This window comes from Octopus sinensis, linkage group LG20 (assembly GCF_006345805.1).
Source record: "Octopus sinensis linkage group LG20, ASM634580v1, whole genome shotgun sequence".
NCBI lineage: Eukaryota > Metazoa > Mollusca > Cephalopoda > Octopoda > Octopodidae > Octopus > Octopus sinensis.
In genome coordinates, this window is record NC_043016.1 from 15,101,450 (window position 1) to 15,121,731 (window position 20,282).

The 20,282-nt window shown below is 33.8% G+C and overlaps 1 protein-coding gene across 3 annotated transcripts; it reads left to right on the forward strand.

The window, feature by feature from the left end:
* Nucleotides 1–1,947: 1,947 nt before the first annotated feature.
* Nucleotides 1,948–19,480, forward strand: LOC115222565 (SWI/SNF-related matrix-associated actin-dependent regulator of chromatin subfamily B member 1). 3 transcript variants are annotated; one of them, XM_029792841.2, is made up of 10 exons: nt 1,948–2,354; nt 8,115–8,220; nt 8,583–8,667; nt 9,302–9,436; nt 11,576–11,703; nt 11,868–12,034; nt 12,298–12,406; nt 15,584–15,665; nt 18,939–19,091; nt 19,320–19,480. In XM_029792841.2, the coding sequence occupies exons 1-10, from the start codon at nt 2,262–2,264 to the stop codon at nt 19,357–19,359; spliced, it is 1,098 nt and encodes a 365-aa protein (XP_029648701.1). In that variant the 5' UTR covers nt 1,948–2,261; the 3' UTR covers nt 19,360–19,480. The 3 variants fall into 3 exon arrangements, with proteins under 3 accessions (XP_029648701.1, XP_029648700.1, XP_029648699.1); XM_029792840.2 differs by having other exon boundaries at nt 1,949–2,354; nt 8,583–8,709; nt 18,960–19,091; XM_029792839.2 differs by having other exon boundaries at nt 1,951–2,354; nt 8,583–8,709.
* Nucleotides 19,481–20,282: the final 802 nt, after the last annotated feature.

Below are 20,282 nucleotides of genomic sequence, written 5' to 3' on the forward strand. Positions count from 1 at the left end.
ACAGGGCTTGTGCAGCTCTTACCAGCCACTCATCTATTTCTAGTTTCCACATTGACCACCAGATGAGGGATTGGGGACCCTGTTAAAGGCTTTCTCCAAGTCAACAAAAGCCAAGCACAAAAGTTTATATATATATATATGTATGCCTGTATGTATACACAAATCCACATATAAAACTAAAATAAGAGGACAAAGAAAAAGCTTAGCACATCTTTACTGCAATCATGCTGGAGCACCACCTTTAGTAGAGAAATCAACCCCAGAACTTATTCTCTGTATGTGTAGTACTTATTCTATCGGTCTTTTTTGCCAAACCATTAAGTTACGGGGAAGTAAACACACCAGCATCAGTTGTATATACACATGATAAACTTCTTTCAGTTTCCGTCTTCCAAATCCACTCACAAAGCTTTGGTTGGCCTGAGGCTATAGTAGAAGACACTTGCCCAAAGTGCCCTGCAGCAGGACTGAACCCGGAACCATGTGGTTGGTAAGCAAGCTACTTACCACATAGCCACTCCTGAAAGAGTAGCTAGTGTTAAGCTCGTGTTGAATGCTGTCTTCCTACTCTTCCAGGACCTCAGGGTGTGTGTGTATGATAAAATGGTAATGATAAGATATATCACATCTCTACTGTGTCTCAAATAATATCATGAACTAAGAACTTTTTCCATTCAGTCTAGAGAGGAAAAAGACAAACTTAGAATTCATTTCTCACCCATGTGTTTCTGAACAATAGTTCCAGTTGAGCATCAAAGGTACGTTGGAGAAAGAATAGGGTGAGAAATAGAAGTCCAAGCAGTCCCTTAGAGGAGAAATGGTATACAGTTCTTAACCCATGGTATGAGACATTAGATATATAGTGACTCCCATCCGTGCCACCCACCCAACCACCTATCTACCTACCTAATTAGAGCTGAAAAGAGGCGTAAAAGTGAAAAAAGAAAGACAGAGAGAAGGATTGAAATCACATTCTGCATGACATGAACTCAATTATTTTAAAATATGAATGTTGGAAACGATAGGATCCTCGCAGTGTTTATGATTATGATGACCTTTATTAACATTTTCATTAGCATGCAACCATCATCATCATCGTTAATGTAATTACAAAATTTGTCTGCTTGAAAGTGCTTGTAATGCATTATCAAATTCCTTTGGCGAATGAAGGTCTGAAAAGAACATTTACTTCCCAGGAATGGACGACGGGATAGTACGAAACAAAAAATAAATAGAACTATCTTTCTACTGTCTAGGAATAAGCTGTCTTTCGAAATCGCATATTTTTACGGGAAATATGAGGGCCGAAGTTGGGGGAAATGAAGGAAAAAAAACCCTGTAATTTTGGGGAAAATTTTGTTATTTATTTTTATTTATTTATTTTCAGAATCGTAATTTCCGTTGTTTGAAACACCAGAATACTTTTTTTTTTTAAAGAATCAAAAAAACCACCCTTTTCCTTTCCTATGAGTTTATAAGGACTTCGATGGTAAACTATTCCAAAACTTCGCCATATAATGAACATTAGAATGTTAGTATTCTTCAGAATTTAATCGAACTTAATAATTAGATTCTGCTTATAATTATCCAGAATAATATTTAGACAATAAAGTCATAATAACACTAAAAACAACAAAAAGCTTGAATTGCGAAATAAATTTTTATTCTGTAATATAACTTAGCTATTATATTAAATTTGTTATTTACTCTAAAGCTGCTAAACGCTTCTAGATTATTTATAAAACATAAAAACATAGTCCAATAATATATTCAACAATAATTCCCTTCTCATTTTGGAATTTTTGATGCCTAAAAGAAAAGGTTAGCTTTTACGCTTTCTCAGTCCATCTCTTGTTGTCAGGTTATTGTGGGAGGGGTCAATGGGTCCATGGCTGTTTTAGTTTCGCACTCCTTTATTTAAGTCGGTGAACACAGAATAAAGCACCACAATTAGAATAAGTAGGATACGGAAATCATATCGAATATGTTCCACGTGTAAACATCTAAATTAAGCTATTTCATTTCATTTTTGTACCTAATTTATTCAGGAAAGCAGCAACATCTATAATTGACCATTTTCCACCCTCTTCTGCTGATGTGAAAAAGAAATATTTAAATTTCAAATGAGAAGCTAAAACGAATTACGGAGGAAGAGCTGACAAGGAAGCCGACTGCATCGTCATAGTGAGTGGCACTCGAGGTTGGAGTATAAGTAAAGGAGAGTCACTCATGATTGATGGTAATTTGAGTCAGATATAATAATGGCCGCTCACACAGCAACAAAGACTTTCGGTGAGAAACCCAAATCATTCCAACTTGATGATGGAGGAGAATATTATTATATTGGCTCAGAGGTGAGTATATTATAGATATATATTTTTTTTTGCATGAAGATACCAAAATAAAAAGAATTAGTTTGTTAATCGTTACCGTGCAATCAGACAAGAACCTATTTAACCGGCCGGTTATTCATCTCGCTACCAATATAATATAATACAATCTATTGTATATATATTATATATATATATATATATGTGTGTGTGTGTGTGTATGTGTGTATTCAAAAGCAAACTATATTAGTAGATTTTTGTTGGAAGATAAAAATAAAAGAAACAAGGAAAAGAGCAACTGTTTAACTAATTTAATCCCATTTATTGGAAATGTACATTTCTGTTGTCTCTTGTTTTGTAATTAAAGTTGTAATTAAGGTTGTTGCAGAAATACGGAAATGACTTCGTCAACACGAAGCGCTGCTACCCTTTTTCTTTCTTTTCTACACAGGCACATGGTTGTTATTAACTTGATGCAGTCTTTATTCAGAAATATGGCTGAGACCAAATTTATATTTTTTTCTATCAACAAAGATCTCTCTGATGTGGTCGCTCGACCTCCTATCTTTTTTTGTATCTCACCCAAAGCTCCTTTTATTCACGTAGTCCTAAAAAGATTAGTGAAGTCACAGCAGAAATATTTTTGACCATAGTTCTAGATGGGAGTTGGTCCTGGTGCTAAATAATTACTGCAGAGAAAAACAATTATAATAATAAAAATATAACAATTAGAAAATATGGCTGTTCACTTTTTCAAAGAAATATTGTGAAATGGTCGCAATTTGCTGAAGTTTCATTTATCGGCAGGAAACAGTTTTCCCACTGTATTATTCTTCCCCCTAATTACACGGAACAAAACAACTTTTCAAAAGATTGCCAAGAGTATTTGCAGCACCAAAAACGATTTCTTTCTTCCTGAATTTCAGAGGTGGCTGCTACTGTATCTGCCACATTTGAAGCAGGCACTCGTACGTTTATTTATTTACACATACGTATATATACACAAACTAAGTGTAGATACTGTTTATGTATGTTGTTTGTATAATTAGGTTTTCAACAGAATGCGGCGATTGCGTGTCTGCTTTCATTTACCTTTCATTTTTAATGTTTACACTGATAACCAGATGAGGAAGGCATAGCACACACGCACTCACACACACAAATCTTTCTCTCTCTATTACGTGTGTTTATGAATATACAGAAATGATTTATTGCATAAATTTGGGAAATGGGAACAGTGGAAGATAATGACCCCTGTACTTGACTAGCGACTATAGCTTATCGACCCCGGAAGGATAAAAAAGACAAGTTTACCACGGTGAAATTTGAGCCTTAAGAGCCAGAACAAATATACTCCAACTCGCCAACCAATTCACCGCTTCTAGTAGTAGTAGTCGTAGCAGCAGCTGCAGCATCAATAATAATAATAATAATAATTGGAAAATGAAATTGATATTTCGAAGATTTTTTTAAAAATAGAAACAGTTGGAAATTATACGCAATGTTAGTATTTTATTTATGAAGTTTTAATCCTGTTTAGCTTGAGTTTTAAGTCTGTTTAGTTGTATAAGATTCAGTTACGTGAATATTTCTTTTACTTAGGGGGTGGGGAAAAAAAAGGGTTCGGAAAGTTGGATATTCAGTTTCACTGTTGGAGCCAAAACATTTTAATTAAAATTCAGAGTCGTCTCCCCTGTTTTCGTGACTAGTTAATTATTTAACAAATGGTTTTTGTATCCTGACTATGTACGTAATTTTAACTAATTAAAATATTTGGGTTCACTACATTAAGTATGCTAGAATCTCACTTAATTATTTGTTTTTATGCAGATTTTCCTCCCGTTATTCTCAAGACAAGGATAATTCAAAAAAGGACAAATGAGCTTGACTATATAGCATTTGTGCTATCTAGGTACCTAACTGAACTCATATCATTTACAATCTACTTGCCCCTGTTCACGCCACCCCCACATGAGGATTCCCAACTCACTTGTCTCCATTTATTGCGTCCAACCTCCCAGAATTCATATTAATAACTATGCCCTACCCTCTTTTCACCCCTCTGGAATTTTGTCCCTGCTCATGTTTTCCCAAAGGTGATAACTTATAAAGATTCAAGGAAATCAATTTCATTGGTCTATGAAGATCCTGAATAATCCTGTACTGTCCTCTAGTCCCAGCAAGTTAAAAAGGGAAAACCCATAGGGTATTGTTAACTTGATATAAAATACTATTAGGGAGTTAGATGAAAGAAGTTTACCAGCTATACATACAAAGACTTATGGAACATTGGTGGTGATCTATATTTTTAGTTCACTTACTTAAAATCTGCATATTTCCACATTTGTATATACAGCAGGCAAACCTCCTTCATCAGGATCCTTTATGATAAAATATGCCAAGTTTACCATGTTCTGTAGTTTTGTACTTAGAATATATTGTCTTAATTGACAAGGTTTTTTTTAACTAAAAACAACCTGTTTCCTTTTAGAACTGGTGCCTAATAAACTTATATGAATAATTAGCATTTTTATGACACACACATGCATGTGTGTGTGTGTGAATTTAGAAAAAAATTATAGGCACATGCATTGTAAATGACAGGCACTTCTATTCCTGGTGTGGGAAGAAGTTTGCTTTGCAACCACACGGTTTCAGGTTCAGTGGCACCTTGGGCAAGTGTCTTTTTTTATAGCCTCAGGCTAATCAAAGCTTTGTGAGTGTATCTGATCAATCGGAAAATGTGTGTGTGTGTGTCTTTCTCTCCTTGTCTTGACATTGCGTAATAGTCATAAATAATTATCAGTCATGCATTGTCGATCAGTCTGCAAGAACTTTTGACCATGGGGAAATATTAGAAACAGGTGAGGATTGTGACAGCAAGGGCATCCAACTATAGAAAATCTGCCTCAAATAAACTCTGTCCAGCCTATGCAAGCATAGAAAATGGATGTTAAAATGATGTTGATGATTATCCAAACTTAAATCTGTTCCAAATTTCTTAGAAATATTTGTCATGTTTTATTCCTAATCTTGATTTGTTAGTCCTTCAGTCCTTGGAGAGAATTCACATTGTGAATACAACTATCCACATTCTCAATCATCATCATATTAATTATGAGCGTTAGGAAGGGCATCCAGCTGTAGAAACTCTGCCAAACCAAGACTGGAGCCTGGTGCAGCCATCTGGTTTGCCAGCCCTCAGTCAAAATCGTCCACCCCATGCTAGCATGGAAAGCGGATGTTAAACGATGATGATGATGAGTAATGAAATTAAGCCAGTGCTTCATATTGCAAGTGATCTTGGTTAACTGGTTGTGGGGACTAGATAATTGAAAGATCTGTTCATTAAAGGATGGCACTGATATTCATAATATAACTTGTGTGTTAATGTATATTTTATTTAGTATATCCAAGTAAGGCAATACTGTATTGTTGCTGGCTTTATTTACCTTAGCCCTATGAAGCTACATTATTATGGAACAATCTTAATCTCAGTCCAAAATTAAAATTTTTAATGAGTAATTTTAAGAATATTCAGAACCACAGTTAGAAACTGTTTGGCAGCCCAGAATGAAACAACAGGGTAAAGACCCCCTTCGGTCATGACTGACCATGCAATTGCACCTAGAAAGTTCCTCTTTGAGGCACAAATCTGGACAAGGTTGTTTATGGAAGACCAGCAGTCACCCATGCATGTCACCGTTATTATCCAAGGGAAAGACAAAGCTTGGCTCCAGTGACACCGCAACTCATTTCTACGGCTGAGTGAACTGGAGTAACGTGAAATAAAGTGTCTTGCTCAAGAACACAACACACAGTTTGGTCCAGATTTCAAACTCATTACCTCATGATTGTGAGCCCTGCACTCTAACCATTGAGCTATGCACGTTCATTGCTCTTTACCAAACAACAGGACCACATTAGAAAATTACTATTTGTAATTCTCATAACAAGAGACATTCTTCAACAGTACTTTGGAGTAAAGATTGTTTGCCAACATAACATGGCAGTCCTGGTTTAGGATGAATGTTGCTGTAATTTAGCAACATTCGTCCTAAACCAGGACTGCCATGTTATGTTGGCAAACAGTCTTTACTCCAACAGGACTACATATCAAATGTACAAGCACACAAAACTTAATAAAACTGTCTTACATAAGCTAATTGAGTCAGTATTTTAAATATTTGGTAATCCTTGTTTTGCTATACAGGAATGTCTGTTTATACATTTTAGAAAGTTCTTCCAGCTATATTTTATGAATTCAACAAAATGATGTGGAAATTAGCAAAACAAATGCAATTGATATTATATTATGAAATGCGACAAGCACTATTTAACCACTAAACACAAAGATTAGATTATGATAATAATTTGAAATTTTGAAAAGTAAATGTTTGGTTTAAAATTCATTCTGTATTTCTTACATAGTTTATGTGAATTATATTTCAAAAACAGTTTCTAAATTAACTGTTTTAAATTTCATCCGATGGAATTTTATTTGGTTTTTGGTTGTGTCATTAAGATGGTTATGGCTAGATATCTATGGAAGTTATATATACCAGTATCTTGTAAGCGTTATCTGACAGTAAATTCAGACAAAGAACTGCAAAAGATTGTTTTAGTAAACAGACCCCAATGTGAACATGATCAGGGTTAAAGTACTAAGAAAGGGCCAGTCCTGCAGCCCAATCCTATCTTCCTTGCCCTGCCAGCTTTATCATTGCTATTCTGTTGCCTCATCTCCGTTATAGACCCAGGTTTCACCAGTCACTGCATTCCTTACTTGCATATCCTTGGTGATCCTCTTCCTCGTGAGTGTATGCCCTGGCACATTCACCACCATATCTCTTTCTCTCTCTCCCTCCTTCTGTTATGCTCTTATCACCTGGCACAGAGCCACCTCCTTCAATACCGCCCCACCTCTCAAAGGGTCTTTATCTTGCAAGATTCTTGGTCACTTCACTGGTGCTGGTATCACATAGAAAACATCCAGCCATACAAAATCCTGCCAAAATAAACTGAAGCTTGGTGCAGTCCTTTGGCCTGTCAGCTCCTGTGAAATTGTCCAACCCATACCAGTATGGAAGAAGGACGTTAAATGATGATGAAGGTAAGCTTAAAAGTGAAAAGGTGATGATTAGTACAAAAAACTAAGTATGCGGTACAATCATTAGAAGACTGATGATACTAACATTTTAGAGATGTTATATCAACTAGTAGCTACCAGTCAATCTAATACACCTAAAATATTAGTGCACTATCAGATTGCTCAAGATCCTAATATGTACTTAGTCAGCTCTTTATACTGATCGTTTCCGGAAGTGGTAAATAGTCTGTTACCCATTTGGTAATTACTTCTTTTATATATTTGTAAAGAAGCTAATGCTGGCGCTTGAGCTGTTGATGATTTGTCTTGTGACGAGTGTTTGAGAGATAGGATATTGAGAAAATTTAACCAACTGACATCTTTCTTTTCGAGTAGATTATGAGTAGTGTGGTGCTGTCTGAAAGGGAAAGATGGTTAATAAATGCTGGCGTTCTGCAGTTATGGAATTTGAAGTAATTTTGTGTGTACCATAAATTGCTAGGATATTGACTGCAGTGGTGTGACTGCAAAGAAAATTAGCAATGGTTACAATGTTTTTTAAGATGGTTGAACTACAGAAATAAAGTCACACAGGAACAAGGCAGCCAGTATATTCAACTCCATGCTGGCAGAGACGTTGGATATAAAACAAAAATTTAAAGCATCATTTACTATTTTTTGTTTTTAAATTTTAGGTTGGGAACTATCTTCGACTGTTTCGAGGTTCACTTTACAAGAAATATCCTTCCATGTGGCGCCGGCTGGTTACTGTGGAAGAAAGGAAAAAGATAGCAGCAATGGGTAATTAAAAAATTTTTTTTAAAAATTTATTAAATTTATTTGTAAGTTTCTCTAACATTTGGAAATTCACAAAACTACTTGTGATAGAATTTTATATATGTATATAAAATCGGTAAGTTATATAGAAGAATCCAGAGTAAAAGACACTTTAAAAAGATGGAACTTGTCTAATGTTTTAGAAATGGTATATATGCAGATATGCTAGTTAGAATATTTATATTCTCATAAAAGATTTTTTAGTAATTTTCATAAGTGTTTAAAAATTTCTTTTTAATTAATATTTATAAATTTTAGTTTGAACTTGTATTTATTTATAAATATAATTTTTTCCTTTTGTTTTTCTTTTCATTTTTATTTTGTAGGTTTTGGGCAACATACTCTTGCAACTAACATCACTTTGTTGAAAGCTCCAGAAGTAGATGAAATTTTTGAAGGAAATGATGACAAGTATAAAGCAGTATCTCTTTCCAGTGATCCCTTTCCCACGAGGTTTAAATTTTGTTATTCTAAAATAAATTATTAAGTAGTATCTTTGTTCTTTCGATCAAATTATCTCAAGTTGCCTTTTTAAACCAAACCTGATAGATCTGGCATTTATATTTCAATCGATATCTTCTCACTGCATTTGTTAACTTTAAATTTCATTAGTACAATGTACTAATGTTTCAAAGGACAAGCTGCAATTATTTATTCTAAATGATTTCATATGATTGATAAGTAATATAATCTCAATGGAAAGGATCTTCATTGATAAAAATCTGATTTTTTTTTTTACCTTTTTTCTTTCTTTCTTTCTTTTTTCATTTGTAAAAGAAATTATTGCTGCAACTTGCTAAAATACTTCAAATAATTGAACAAGCAATATAATTTTTCCATTTTCAATAAAAATGTTAAAATACTTTGTAAATTATGTTCTTTCTAATTAATCTTTTGATGGAAATTTTCATTAATTCTTAAGCATCTCTGCAATTAAATGCATTTCTTTTATAGCTTGCTATTTTATACTTTATAAATATAACATTTCATTTCTGATTTGTAAATTTTTTATGTTTCATTCTCTCTTTTTTTTTTACTTCCAAAGAGAAAACAAATCCAAGCGAAACAATTGGGTACCTGCTCTCCCTAGTAGTTCACATCATTTAGATGCTGTACCATGTTCCACACCTATCAATCGCAATCGGCTTGGAAAGAATAAAATGAGAACATTTCCATTATGGTTAGTGCTAAGATTTTATATTTCATCGTCATCATTTAACATCCATTCTCCATGCTGACATGGGTTGGACAGTTTAGCCGAAGCTGGCCAGCAGAAGAGCTGCCTGGGCTCCATTTCTGTTTTTTAAAGGGTTTCCTGATGCCATCCACTTTACAGAGTGTACCAGGTACTTTTTACATGGCACCAACACCCATGAGCCCACAAGATTAGGCATGTTCGGGGACATGCAAGTACAACCATGATTTTACTTAGCTTGATGTGGCTTCTCAGTTACAGCAAGCTGCCAGATGTTTCGGTCCCTTGTCATCTCCTCTCTGAGCCCCAACATCTGAAGATTCTTTCTCATAGCTATATTCATTGTCATCATTTTAACTTATCCATGTTTTCATGGGTCAGATGAAATTTGTTGAGGCAGACTTTTCTATGGCTGGATGCTTTTCTTATTGCCATCCCCCACTTTTTTTCCACCCAAGATATTATCTCTTCTAGTGCTTCAGACATGAACAGATCAGTAGCCAGACATGTTTTCATGAAATATTGCAAACATAGTTGGTTTCTTTCGGATAAGGTTATCAGATTTGCTCACAAGGCTTTTGTTGGCCCAGGGCTATACAGTATAAGGAACTTGCCTAAAGTACCACTTTATGAGGGGACTACTCAAAGGTAACCAGAAACGTTCTCTGTGGGACAAGCCACTAGAATCCACTTGATGTGACCCTCTGGCATCACTCTGCCAACTGGTGGCACCAAGTGATGTCTTACTGCCATGTGGTGTGTCTTTGTCTTGCAGTGCTTCTCCCCTGTTCATCAATTTTTGTGGTGGCTGAAATGAAGGAACAGTGTGCCTTCATGAAATTCCATTTTCTGCTGGGTAAAATGGTGGCCAGATGTTGCCATGAGCAAAACAAGTTTATGAGTAGTTTTCATGCTTTAAGAATGGTCACTTGTTGCTTGAAGAGCAACCTTGTTCAGGACGACCGTTCACCTCCTAAATAAATGAAAATTCATGAACTGATCTTGAAGGACCATCACTGAACAACAGTTGATATGACTGGTGTATCCTGGATCTCCTGCCAACGAATTTTGAGCGAGGAGTTGCAGCAAAATTTATGCCTTGCTTGCTCACAGAAGATCAAAAGCAGTCATTAGTGTGTTGTGAACTGAATGAACAGTTGGAAGTTGATCTGGACCTATTTTTTTTTTGAAGGTCATCACTAGTGACAAAAGCTGGTGCTACAGCTACAGCCTGGGAACATTGAAAGTATTTGATGTCACCATGCCCCTCAAAAGCACATCAAATAAAGTCCAATGTGAAGATGATGCTGGTTTGTTTCATTGATGCGAAAGGAATTGTTCACACAGAATTTGTTCCTCCTGGTCAAACTATTGACCGGACATTTTATTTGGCAGTTCTGAAGCATTTGTGAGGCGCAGTTAGATGAAAACGCCCCGACCCATAGCAAAGTGGAGGGTGGTGATTTCAATTTCATCACAACAATGTGTCTGAGCACATTGCCTTGAATGTGAGACAATTTTTAGCTAAAAATGGCTTACCCACCCTCCCTATTTGCCCGATCCTACTCCCTGCAACTTTCTTTTGTTTCCCTGAATGAAAAAAGTCCTTAAAGGAAAACGTTTTGCAGATGTGGAAAAGGTGAAGAAAAAAAAACAATGGAGACATTAAAAGGCATCACAAGAGTTCCAGCGTTACTTCAAACAGCAGAAAATGCATCTGGATCGATGCATTGCTTCAAATGGAGAATACTTTGAAGGCGATAAAAGTGTAACATGTAAAACTAAGTGAATAAAATGTGTCCTATGCTTATTTAAGATGATAGGATGATCCGGTTGTTATTTCTAGCAGGTTGACCAAACAAATAGTGGGTTTTCTCTTGGCTCATTGTAACCTTGTGTATGAATATAGTTGTTGATTGGTGTCTCTTACTACTGGAAGCGATGATATAAGTTTATGGGAAGTCAGCTTTCATTATTTGTTAGGTATTGAACCAAGAAGCTACTTCATTAGAGATAGGTCATTAGCTGAATGAGGTACTATGATATAATTTTTAAAATTTTACTTTGTTTTTCTTCACAAACTAAGTATTTGTATTTATCAACCTTCAATTGTTCTGCTTTTAGTTTTGATGACACAGATCCCTCACAAATACACGAAAACGCTTCTACTGCTGAAGTGTTAATTCCAATCCGTTTAGACATGGAGTTTGATGGTCAAAAGTTACGAGATTGTTTCACTTGGAATAAAAACGGTAAGCAAATACTCGTTTATTGTTTTCCTTTTTGTTTATTCAGCATTAATTTCCTTGTAAATATTTATCATCCTTTGTTTTTAGTTGTATCTTTGTGAACAGTAAAAGAAATTTGGATAAATTGAAAAATTGTAATGAATTTTTTTTTTTGTGTTCCTAAACAGAAGCCCTTATATCACCTGAACAGTTTGCAGAAATATTGTGTGATGATTTGGACCTTAACCCACTCAACTTTGTTCCAGCTATTGCTCAGGCAATTCGGCAACAAATTGAAGCTTATCCGTTAGATAACCTTCTTGAAGAACAGGCAGATCAACGAGTTATTTTAAAGGTTAATTTTTCTTTCAATAAGTTGGAATTCTTATCCAGTTTTTGCCACTGTTGACAATTTAATATATAACCATTATGTTAATAATCGTTTACAACTCTGTACACTCATCTCTACATAAGAATCTCTTTAATACTTGGAATATATTTTAAGAAAAAATTACGTTCATTTTTTTCCTCATCTTCACCTAAAAATGACATTGTTTGATTTATTCATTTTTTTAAAGTCTTTTTTTTCTTTCTTTTTTAATACTTTTACACTTCCAGTTAAACATTCATGTTGGTAACATCTCCTTGGTGGACCAGTTTGAATGGGACATGTCAGAGGTTGATAACAGCCCTGAAGAATTTGCTATAAAACTTTGTGCAGAGTTGGGTGAGAAGTTAAATTATTTAACATTTTTTTTGTTTTTGGTGTTTCACAATAGTGAATGTATGGTTAATTGTAATAAAGAGAAATATTATTTGTATGACTTTTCTCAATAGTTCTTCTGCCATAAGTTACCATCAGGAATCAACCAATTTGGAGGAATTTCTGTAACCTGCTAGTTGATAATTTAACTAATTCCTTTGGTATTAAAAAAGAGTGGCTTCAAGTTTAAAGTTAAACTAACTAATCCACATAGTTACGAGGAGTTCATATCTTTCTGCTGTCATTACTCTGAGCCAACGACTGATATTCAGTTTGTGTGACTGACCAAAAAAAAAAACACTCTTATTTCATAGTTGGTAGTTGGAAGGACATTCAGATGTAAAAACAAGTGTTTGATATGTACAGTACTATTCAGGAAAATTCTCAGCACATTGCCTATGGTAATGTGTTGATGAAGCTCTCTAACCTTTCTTCTCCACTTGCTCTTTCTTACAGTTTTGTTTGTAACTTTACGTCTTCACTTCATTATCTTCTTCAAATTCTTATCCTCAGTTAATAATCAGTTACTTATCATGGTATGCACCTTTTACATACATGACACCCTTATAATCCTATCACATCTTCAGCACATGTATCTACCTCAGCCTCACCTACATATAATCTTATATTGTATCATTAATCAAGAATTAATCTTCTGTTATTGCTTTACCTGCTAAAAATAACTACCAAATTTCCCTCTGATCATACCTTTCTTAGAAAACAAAAGATATTTTGGAAACTTTAATGAAAACTAAATGACCTGAGGGTTACAGCTATAATGTCTTTGGTCTCACCTGGAATTGTCCCCTCTTTTATACAACAGTCCATTATATACCAGCCGATTCCTGAACCTGATGATTTTATGTTGTTTCCCTTAACTGTTTCATATCGTTGCCCTTACACACCAGTTCTGCATTAAGCATAACAGCCTATTCGTTTGTATAGTTGTCCTCTAATTTCAAGGCCTGTTAATGTTTTCTTCCATCAGCCAATAAGTCTACAACTTAAATGGACGAGGTTATTAGTTATATCTGTGTAGGAAGAAAGTAACTGTTCTTGTTTTGACTGACTGACACATAAAGTGAGCATTGCATGTTCTAATCTAATAAGAATATTAATGTGAAACATTTTATAAACGGTTTTTCTTTGATTTAATCACTTTTCTTGTTTTCCTCGCAGAATGTTAAGTGCTGTAGGATATCTAGTTGTAAAGCATCGGTAATTTCCCTGAGTGTCATAATCTTCATCATTTAATGTCCATTGTCCATGCTGGTATGGGTTAGACATTTTGATAGAAACAGGCAGGCCAGAGAGCTGCACCAGACTCCAATTATCTGTTTTGGCATGGTTTCTATGCTGGATGCCCTTTCTAACGCCAACCATTTTACAGAGTATACTGGATGCTTTTTATTTGGTACCAACACAGGTGCTTCAATTAATAGTACATTTGCACCTTTGGCAATTTTATTTATTCTTTTACTGAATTTTAAATCAGTATAAGAATAAATAAAATTTCTTTTAATTTTCATATCATTCTCAATAAGTTTAATTTAGTATTTTATTAACTTGGCTAAAATAATTACAGAACTCTCTTTTCTTGGCACAAAAATTTATTCAGTTTTGTGAAAGTTATTCATGTTAGCATGTTGGACAAAATGCTTAGAAACATTTCTTCCAACTCTTAATGTTCTGAGTTCAAATTCTATTCAAGTCAATTTGCCTTCCATCCCTCAATAGCAATATCTCAGCATGGCCACTGCCCCTGTAAATGATAAAAGATATAACATTTTATTCTCATCAGATATTCAGTTTCTATTACACCTGTTAATATATCCAGTTAGCAGGAAAACATCCGTCATCCAAAGACCAATGGTTCTGTGTTTGAACTTCTGGTTCTGTACTATTATGTTTTCCATTACATTGAGTATATGTTCTGGATGAGAGTCATGCAATTTCCGTGGTATGCTGTATTGCAAGGGACAAAAGCCAAGCAATGTGGCTTAATATATATAAAATCCTGCACAGAAATGAAAGACAGCATGGAGAAGGTGGATATAGAAACTAAAAGACCCCACAGTTGGGAATAAATTTAGAGAAATGTTAATTGATATATATGACTGTAGGGAGGAAAACTTAGATATTGGAAATTTCTGTTAATAACCTGCTTAGGGCTAGAGATCAGAGATAGGTGGCTTGAGTAAAGTCTCAACCAAACTGAAAGTGATGTGGTGATGGAAAGAGAAAGTCGATGGTGGGGGGTGGGATAAAAGCTGAGAAACAGGCTTAGAAGGGTGTAATAGAGAACATTATCAAATGGCTAGAAGAGCAGCTAAGTGATAGGGATATTTGGCTAAGGGTGAGGTTAAAAGGGACGTGAGGATCAGAGGTGTAAAGTGATAAGGGTCGCTTGACATTGTGTGAGAGAGAATCGAGATGTCATTGGTGAGAAGTGTATTCAGAATGATGAAGGCACATTCATCCATTGATATTGGGACAAGAAAATGGTATGGAAGTAATGCTTATTATTTGAGGCTTTTTGAATGTGGAGAATATGTTGGATAAAGAGAATCTACCTCATGCTGACCATACATAGGAACAAGCAATTCCAGTTGATAGCAGTGTGGTGAATTAAGGACACAGAGAGGGGAAAGGCTGCAGAACCACCAGTTATGGAGATACACAAAATATTTGGCGAGAAACGATAAATGATTACCAACCAGAAGTGATGCAGGAAGGTACCATACCTAATGAATGGCTTAGCTGCAGCATCTTAGATTGTTACGAAGGCAAATGAGATGTGCTGGAAAGAAATTACTAGGACATACAATGATTTGTAGCACAATTGATTCATGACAGAGTTGGCCAAGATGAGATGTAGTTTGGCTTCATGCCCGAAAAAGGTCTTCCTAGTGGAGCAGCTACAAGAATAATTCCTGGCAGTCAGTGACTTGCAGAAAGCATTCGACAGGGTACCACGTTCAGTAATTTGGTGGTGACTAAGGAAGTTAGATGATTAGGTTGTGAGGGTTATTATACAAACTATATACAAAGATGATGCAGTAATGTGTGTGTGTGTGTGTGTGTGCATTTATGAGATAGTATATCATCATGGAAACGTTTTTGTTTATGCCTTGCATACAGGTCTCGGTGGCGAATTTGTGACAGCTATTGCATATAGCATTCGAGGACAACTGAGTTGGCATCAAAGAACATATGCATTTAGGTAAGTTGTGGATTTTTTTTTAGTGATGCTGTTATTGCTGTGTTTTGCTTTATTTTGGTTCCTGCATAATACTCTTAACATTTTACAAAGCTACTTTACCATAGTTAGTATACTGACAATTTCCTTACTAAATATTTTTCTCTACTTTACTAATTTTGTAACAATTTTTCTTATACTAATTTTAAAAAATAATAACAATGTGAAGTTTGTTTGGGGCTGGGATTAAATTTTAATTTTTGCAAATTTTTGTGTTGTTGCTTGATGTAAAAGGCTTCTGCATTATTTCCTCAAGTTTCATATTTCTGTGGAAGAGATATATAATATAATAAGAAATAGTAAATGCAAAACTATACATGTATGTACATATAAATAAATATATGTATATATATATATTGTTTCAAAAAGGATATTAACACTTTTTGTAATCTTGGTTAATTAATTTATTCTGCTTGTTAACTTGCCCATTTTTACTGGAGACAAACTATCTGACCTCTAAGAAGCACGCATTTAAAATGAAATTTAGACGTAAATTTTATTTAAATATTTAATAAACTTGTTTTAGTTTGTATTTTTTCTGTTATCCACATAATCATTTAGCTGTTATTAGTAATCAAAAATCTTATTCACAATTTATATTAATGTTCTGGTTTCTTTTTACATCAATTCTAACAAAATATTTAACATTTGTGATATTTTGTGCTTAAAAAAAAATGTACTTTTTAAAAAATTTTAATTTAACTGAAAAACATTAAACCAAAATTTTTAAAAAATTTACAACAAAAATATTGTTTATTTTTTTATTATTGTTTGGTAAATTTAATACAAAATTGTCTTACAATTATTCATATAAATTTGTAAACACTAAATCCCTTTTAAAGAAAATAAAGATTAAATTGAAATAACTGTTGACTTTAAACTGTAGAGAATATTAATTATCAGTTTTAATTTTAAATATTAGTTGAATACATCGTTTAAAATTTAAAATAATTCTGTAATTTGGCCTTTTATGTAATTCATTATTTAACTAATCTGATTTTCATTCTTATTTAGTACAATAATAGCTAATTTTTAACATTCTTCAAACTATGTACCAATTAGGCAACTTATTATGTATGCACTATATTTACATGCTCCATTGTAAACACAAATGACCCACACTTAAGTCACTGATGACCCACTGCTGGATAAAAGCCTCTTCTATAATATGCTGCTTCTTCGTCTCTTTCTGTATTCTTTAACTTTCTCATAATCCTCCAATCTCACTTCTGCTTCATCTCGGTTAACCTTTTCATAATTGTGTAGTTGACACCATATAGATTTGCTAAGTTCTTTTCTTCTGTCTCTTCCTCTTGAATAATCCGGTTATTCAAAATAATCCACTGTTTTCCTAATCTATTTCTCTACAGTTTGCTGGTGTCATCTATTTTTTATTGCATGTTCATTCTCTCATTGTAAACTTTCAATATGATTATAGTTGCTCTATTCTCTTGCTTTCACTGATTTAGCTAACTCCTTTGAACATGAAAGTATCAAGCATCTATACAATCTTGTATTCTCTTTGTAGTTACTTCTTCTAATAATTAATACAAATTCAGTTTTTGCAGAGGTTTGTTTCTATTTCAAGCTATTAAACAATTTAAGTAGTTCTTTTGTTTTTAGACTATCAAATATCTGGGATATTATTTTATGTTGTGGTTCAAGTATTTGAAATGTGTTTTGAATCTGCCAAAATATCAATGTATTGTCAATACATTTGGAATTATTTTAGTTAAATAAGGATAACGAAAAAATTTAATATTTAGAAAACTAATTTTTAGTTGTGCATAGAACAAAGCAGTTATAAAGTCTTGATGGTATGAGAGTAACTAAGTTTAAAGGATTTGGTATCCTTTCTAATGTGAGTATGGAGTAGACGACTAGTTGCTAGTCAGACATAGTTGTGTTATTGACTTGATTACATACAGCTATGGCACAAATCTGGTATGTAGGATGAAAAGTTAAAAAGTAGAAATTTGCAACTTTGTAGTTAAAAGCAATGAACAATAGATAAAAGTTTATGTAATGAATGAAGCTAGAATATAGGTTAAATCATGTTATTATTTCAATTTTGTGATAAATCCAGTTTCTATTTTATTCACTAATTAAAATGTGTTCCTACAATATAATTTGTGGAATTAGACTTCATATATTTTATGCTTTTAATTGTTAATGTTTTTCTTACCTCAGTTTATCTGTCACATGTTTGGATATGTGCATAAGAGGATTTGATTACTTTCTTAAGAGAACACATCTTACCCACTGTAGTGAGCATTTTCGGATAGGAGATCCCATTATGTATTGGAAATTGGTGCTTAATAACAACTGATCTCTTAGGAGCCCCATGTAACACCATTCTAATAGGAAACTGATGTTTTTTATGCTGTTTTACTTAGAATATTTCTTTGGAATTGATAAGTGTTAATCAAATGTTTTATGTTTAACTTTTCATTATTTAAATTAAATACGACTTTTAAGTTTTAATTGCTTATGTGGCTTGTAAGTTTTTATTGTATAGAAAAAAAAATTGTTTGAAAAGTTGTTTACATTTTGTCTCTCTTTTATTATTTCAATATAAATTATTCTTCTAAATTATATTTATAGATTACAAATTTATTGGGTGGCTTTTGTGAAGTTAATGACTGTTTGTAGTTAAGAATTAGTATTATATTAAAAGATATTGTCTATTTCCTGATTTTTTACTTAGAATAGCTTAGCATTTAAACTACTTGTTTGTTTGCTGGGGGTGCTTTTGAAATAGATAATTGTATTTCTATCATTATTATCATTTTGAACATTATTCTAAATGGTGTTTTTGTTTTAATTATGTCTTGATATCTGCTGTCAATTTTGTATTTCGGAGTAGAGCTTTCACTGTTGTCTGCAGTTTTATGTTGTGTGTTATTGTGTTTTTGTAGGAATAATTACCTTTTTTTTTTAAAATTATTTCTGCTGGTTTCTATTATTCTTATTTTTATTTAAGATATTGCTTCTGTCTTTCATTTTGTGAAGAATATAATATATAAGAGTTTTCTTTGTGCATAATTTTCTGTATTATATTTTATTTCAATTATCGAAGGCTGTTTTTTTGTGTTCTTCTTTAGCTGTTCTTATCATCATCTTGTTGTAGTGTCCTTGTTGTTAGTACGTCGTTCAATGTCCTGTCAATGTCTCCTCAGTGGTCTTCACTACCGCACACACTCTGACCCCAACATTCGTTGATATATTCACTTGCAGCCGTCAGTCTGTGTCTTTCAGTGAGGCACCTCTGCCCACAGTGGAAGTCGCTATTCGCAACCAAAACGAAGCTGATCAATGGTGTCCGTTCCTGGAGACGCTCACTGATGCAGAAATGGAGAAGAAAATAAGGGATCAGGATCGTAATACCAGGCATGTATTTACTTTTCCATTCCCTTCAATACGTCCCAAACTTTCTTTTTTTTTTCTTTTTTGTAGTGTTACAGTGAAACCAAAAACCTAAAAAGATGCTGACATTCCAGAAAGTTGGATTGGTTTTTTTCTTTGAAAAAGAAAACATTTTCTTTGTTTCAACCTTAATATACATTTGCACATTTACAATTACTCTAGATATTAATGAAATTCTTTTTTCTTTCGTAGGAGAATGCGGCGACTTGCAAACACTGCACCATCCTGGTGATAAGGAATTCATTACTTAGTGTCATTATTCTATCGGGAAAGGAAAAAAAGAAGCCAGAAAATACTGAAAGAATTCCTGTATTTTCCAGCAACTCTCAAGACCTTTTATGAGAAGATGAAATGAACCTGTTACTTCTTTTATAGTCTCAGGAAATATAAATCTGATTGAGAAGAGTTCATGAATTGGTTGTGTTTCAAGAAAATGCATCACTATATATGTGAGGACAACTTTAGGAAAGAAAAATACCTAAAAACCAATGTAATTCCTTGTTTACATGTAAGATATTTTTCAGTGAATTCAAATCAGATGTCATTACTGTTTAGGCATTACACTATGCAAATCATTTCATTTCATAAGGATTGTATTCATCAAAGCCCGAATTTATATTTAAATAAAATTCATTTACTAATCTCATACATACATTGAAAATCTTGAAATATAAAATTGCATCAAAAATTGAACGACTTCAATTTTTATTTGTTTAAAACCTGAAGAAGAAAATTCTATTAGCAGTAAAACAGTTTTATAGTTGTTAGTAAGAGATGTTTGATATGTTGTATGCATCGACTAAGTTTGAATGGTACTTTTTACGTGCCTCCAGCACAGGGAGCCAGTCAGGTGGCACTGGCAATGACCCACACATGAATGGTGCTTATTGCATATACATATACTCACACACCTTATATATGCAGGCATGGCTGTGTGGTTAATGACTAAGAAGCTTGCTTCTCTACCATGAGGTTTTGGGTTCAGTCCAGCAATGCAGCACCATAGGCAAGTGTCTTTTACTAAACCTTGTGAACAGAGTTGATAAACTCAAACTGAAGGAAGTCTGTTGTGTGTGTGTAAGTTATGGCACGGACATAATGATTTTGAAGTTTGCTTCTTGACCATATGGTTTCTGGTTCAGTTCCACTGTGTGG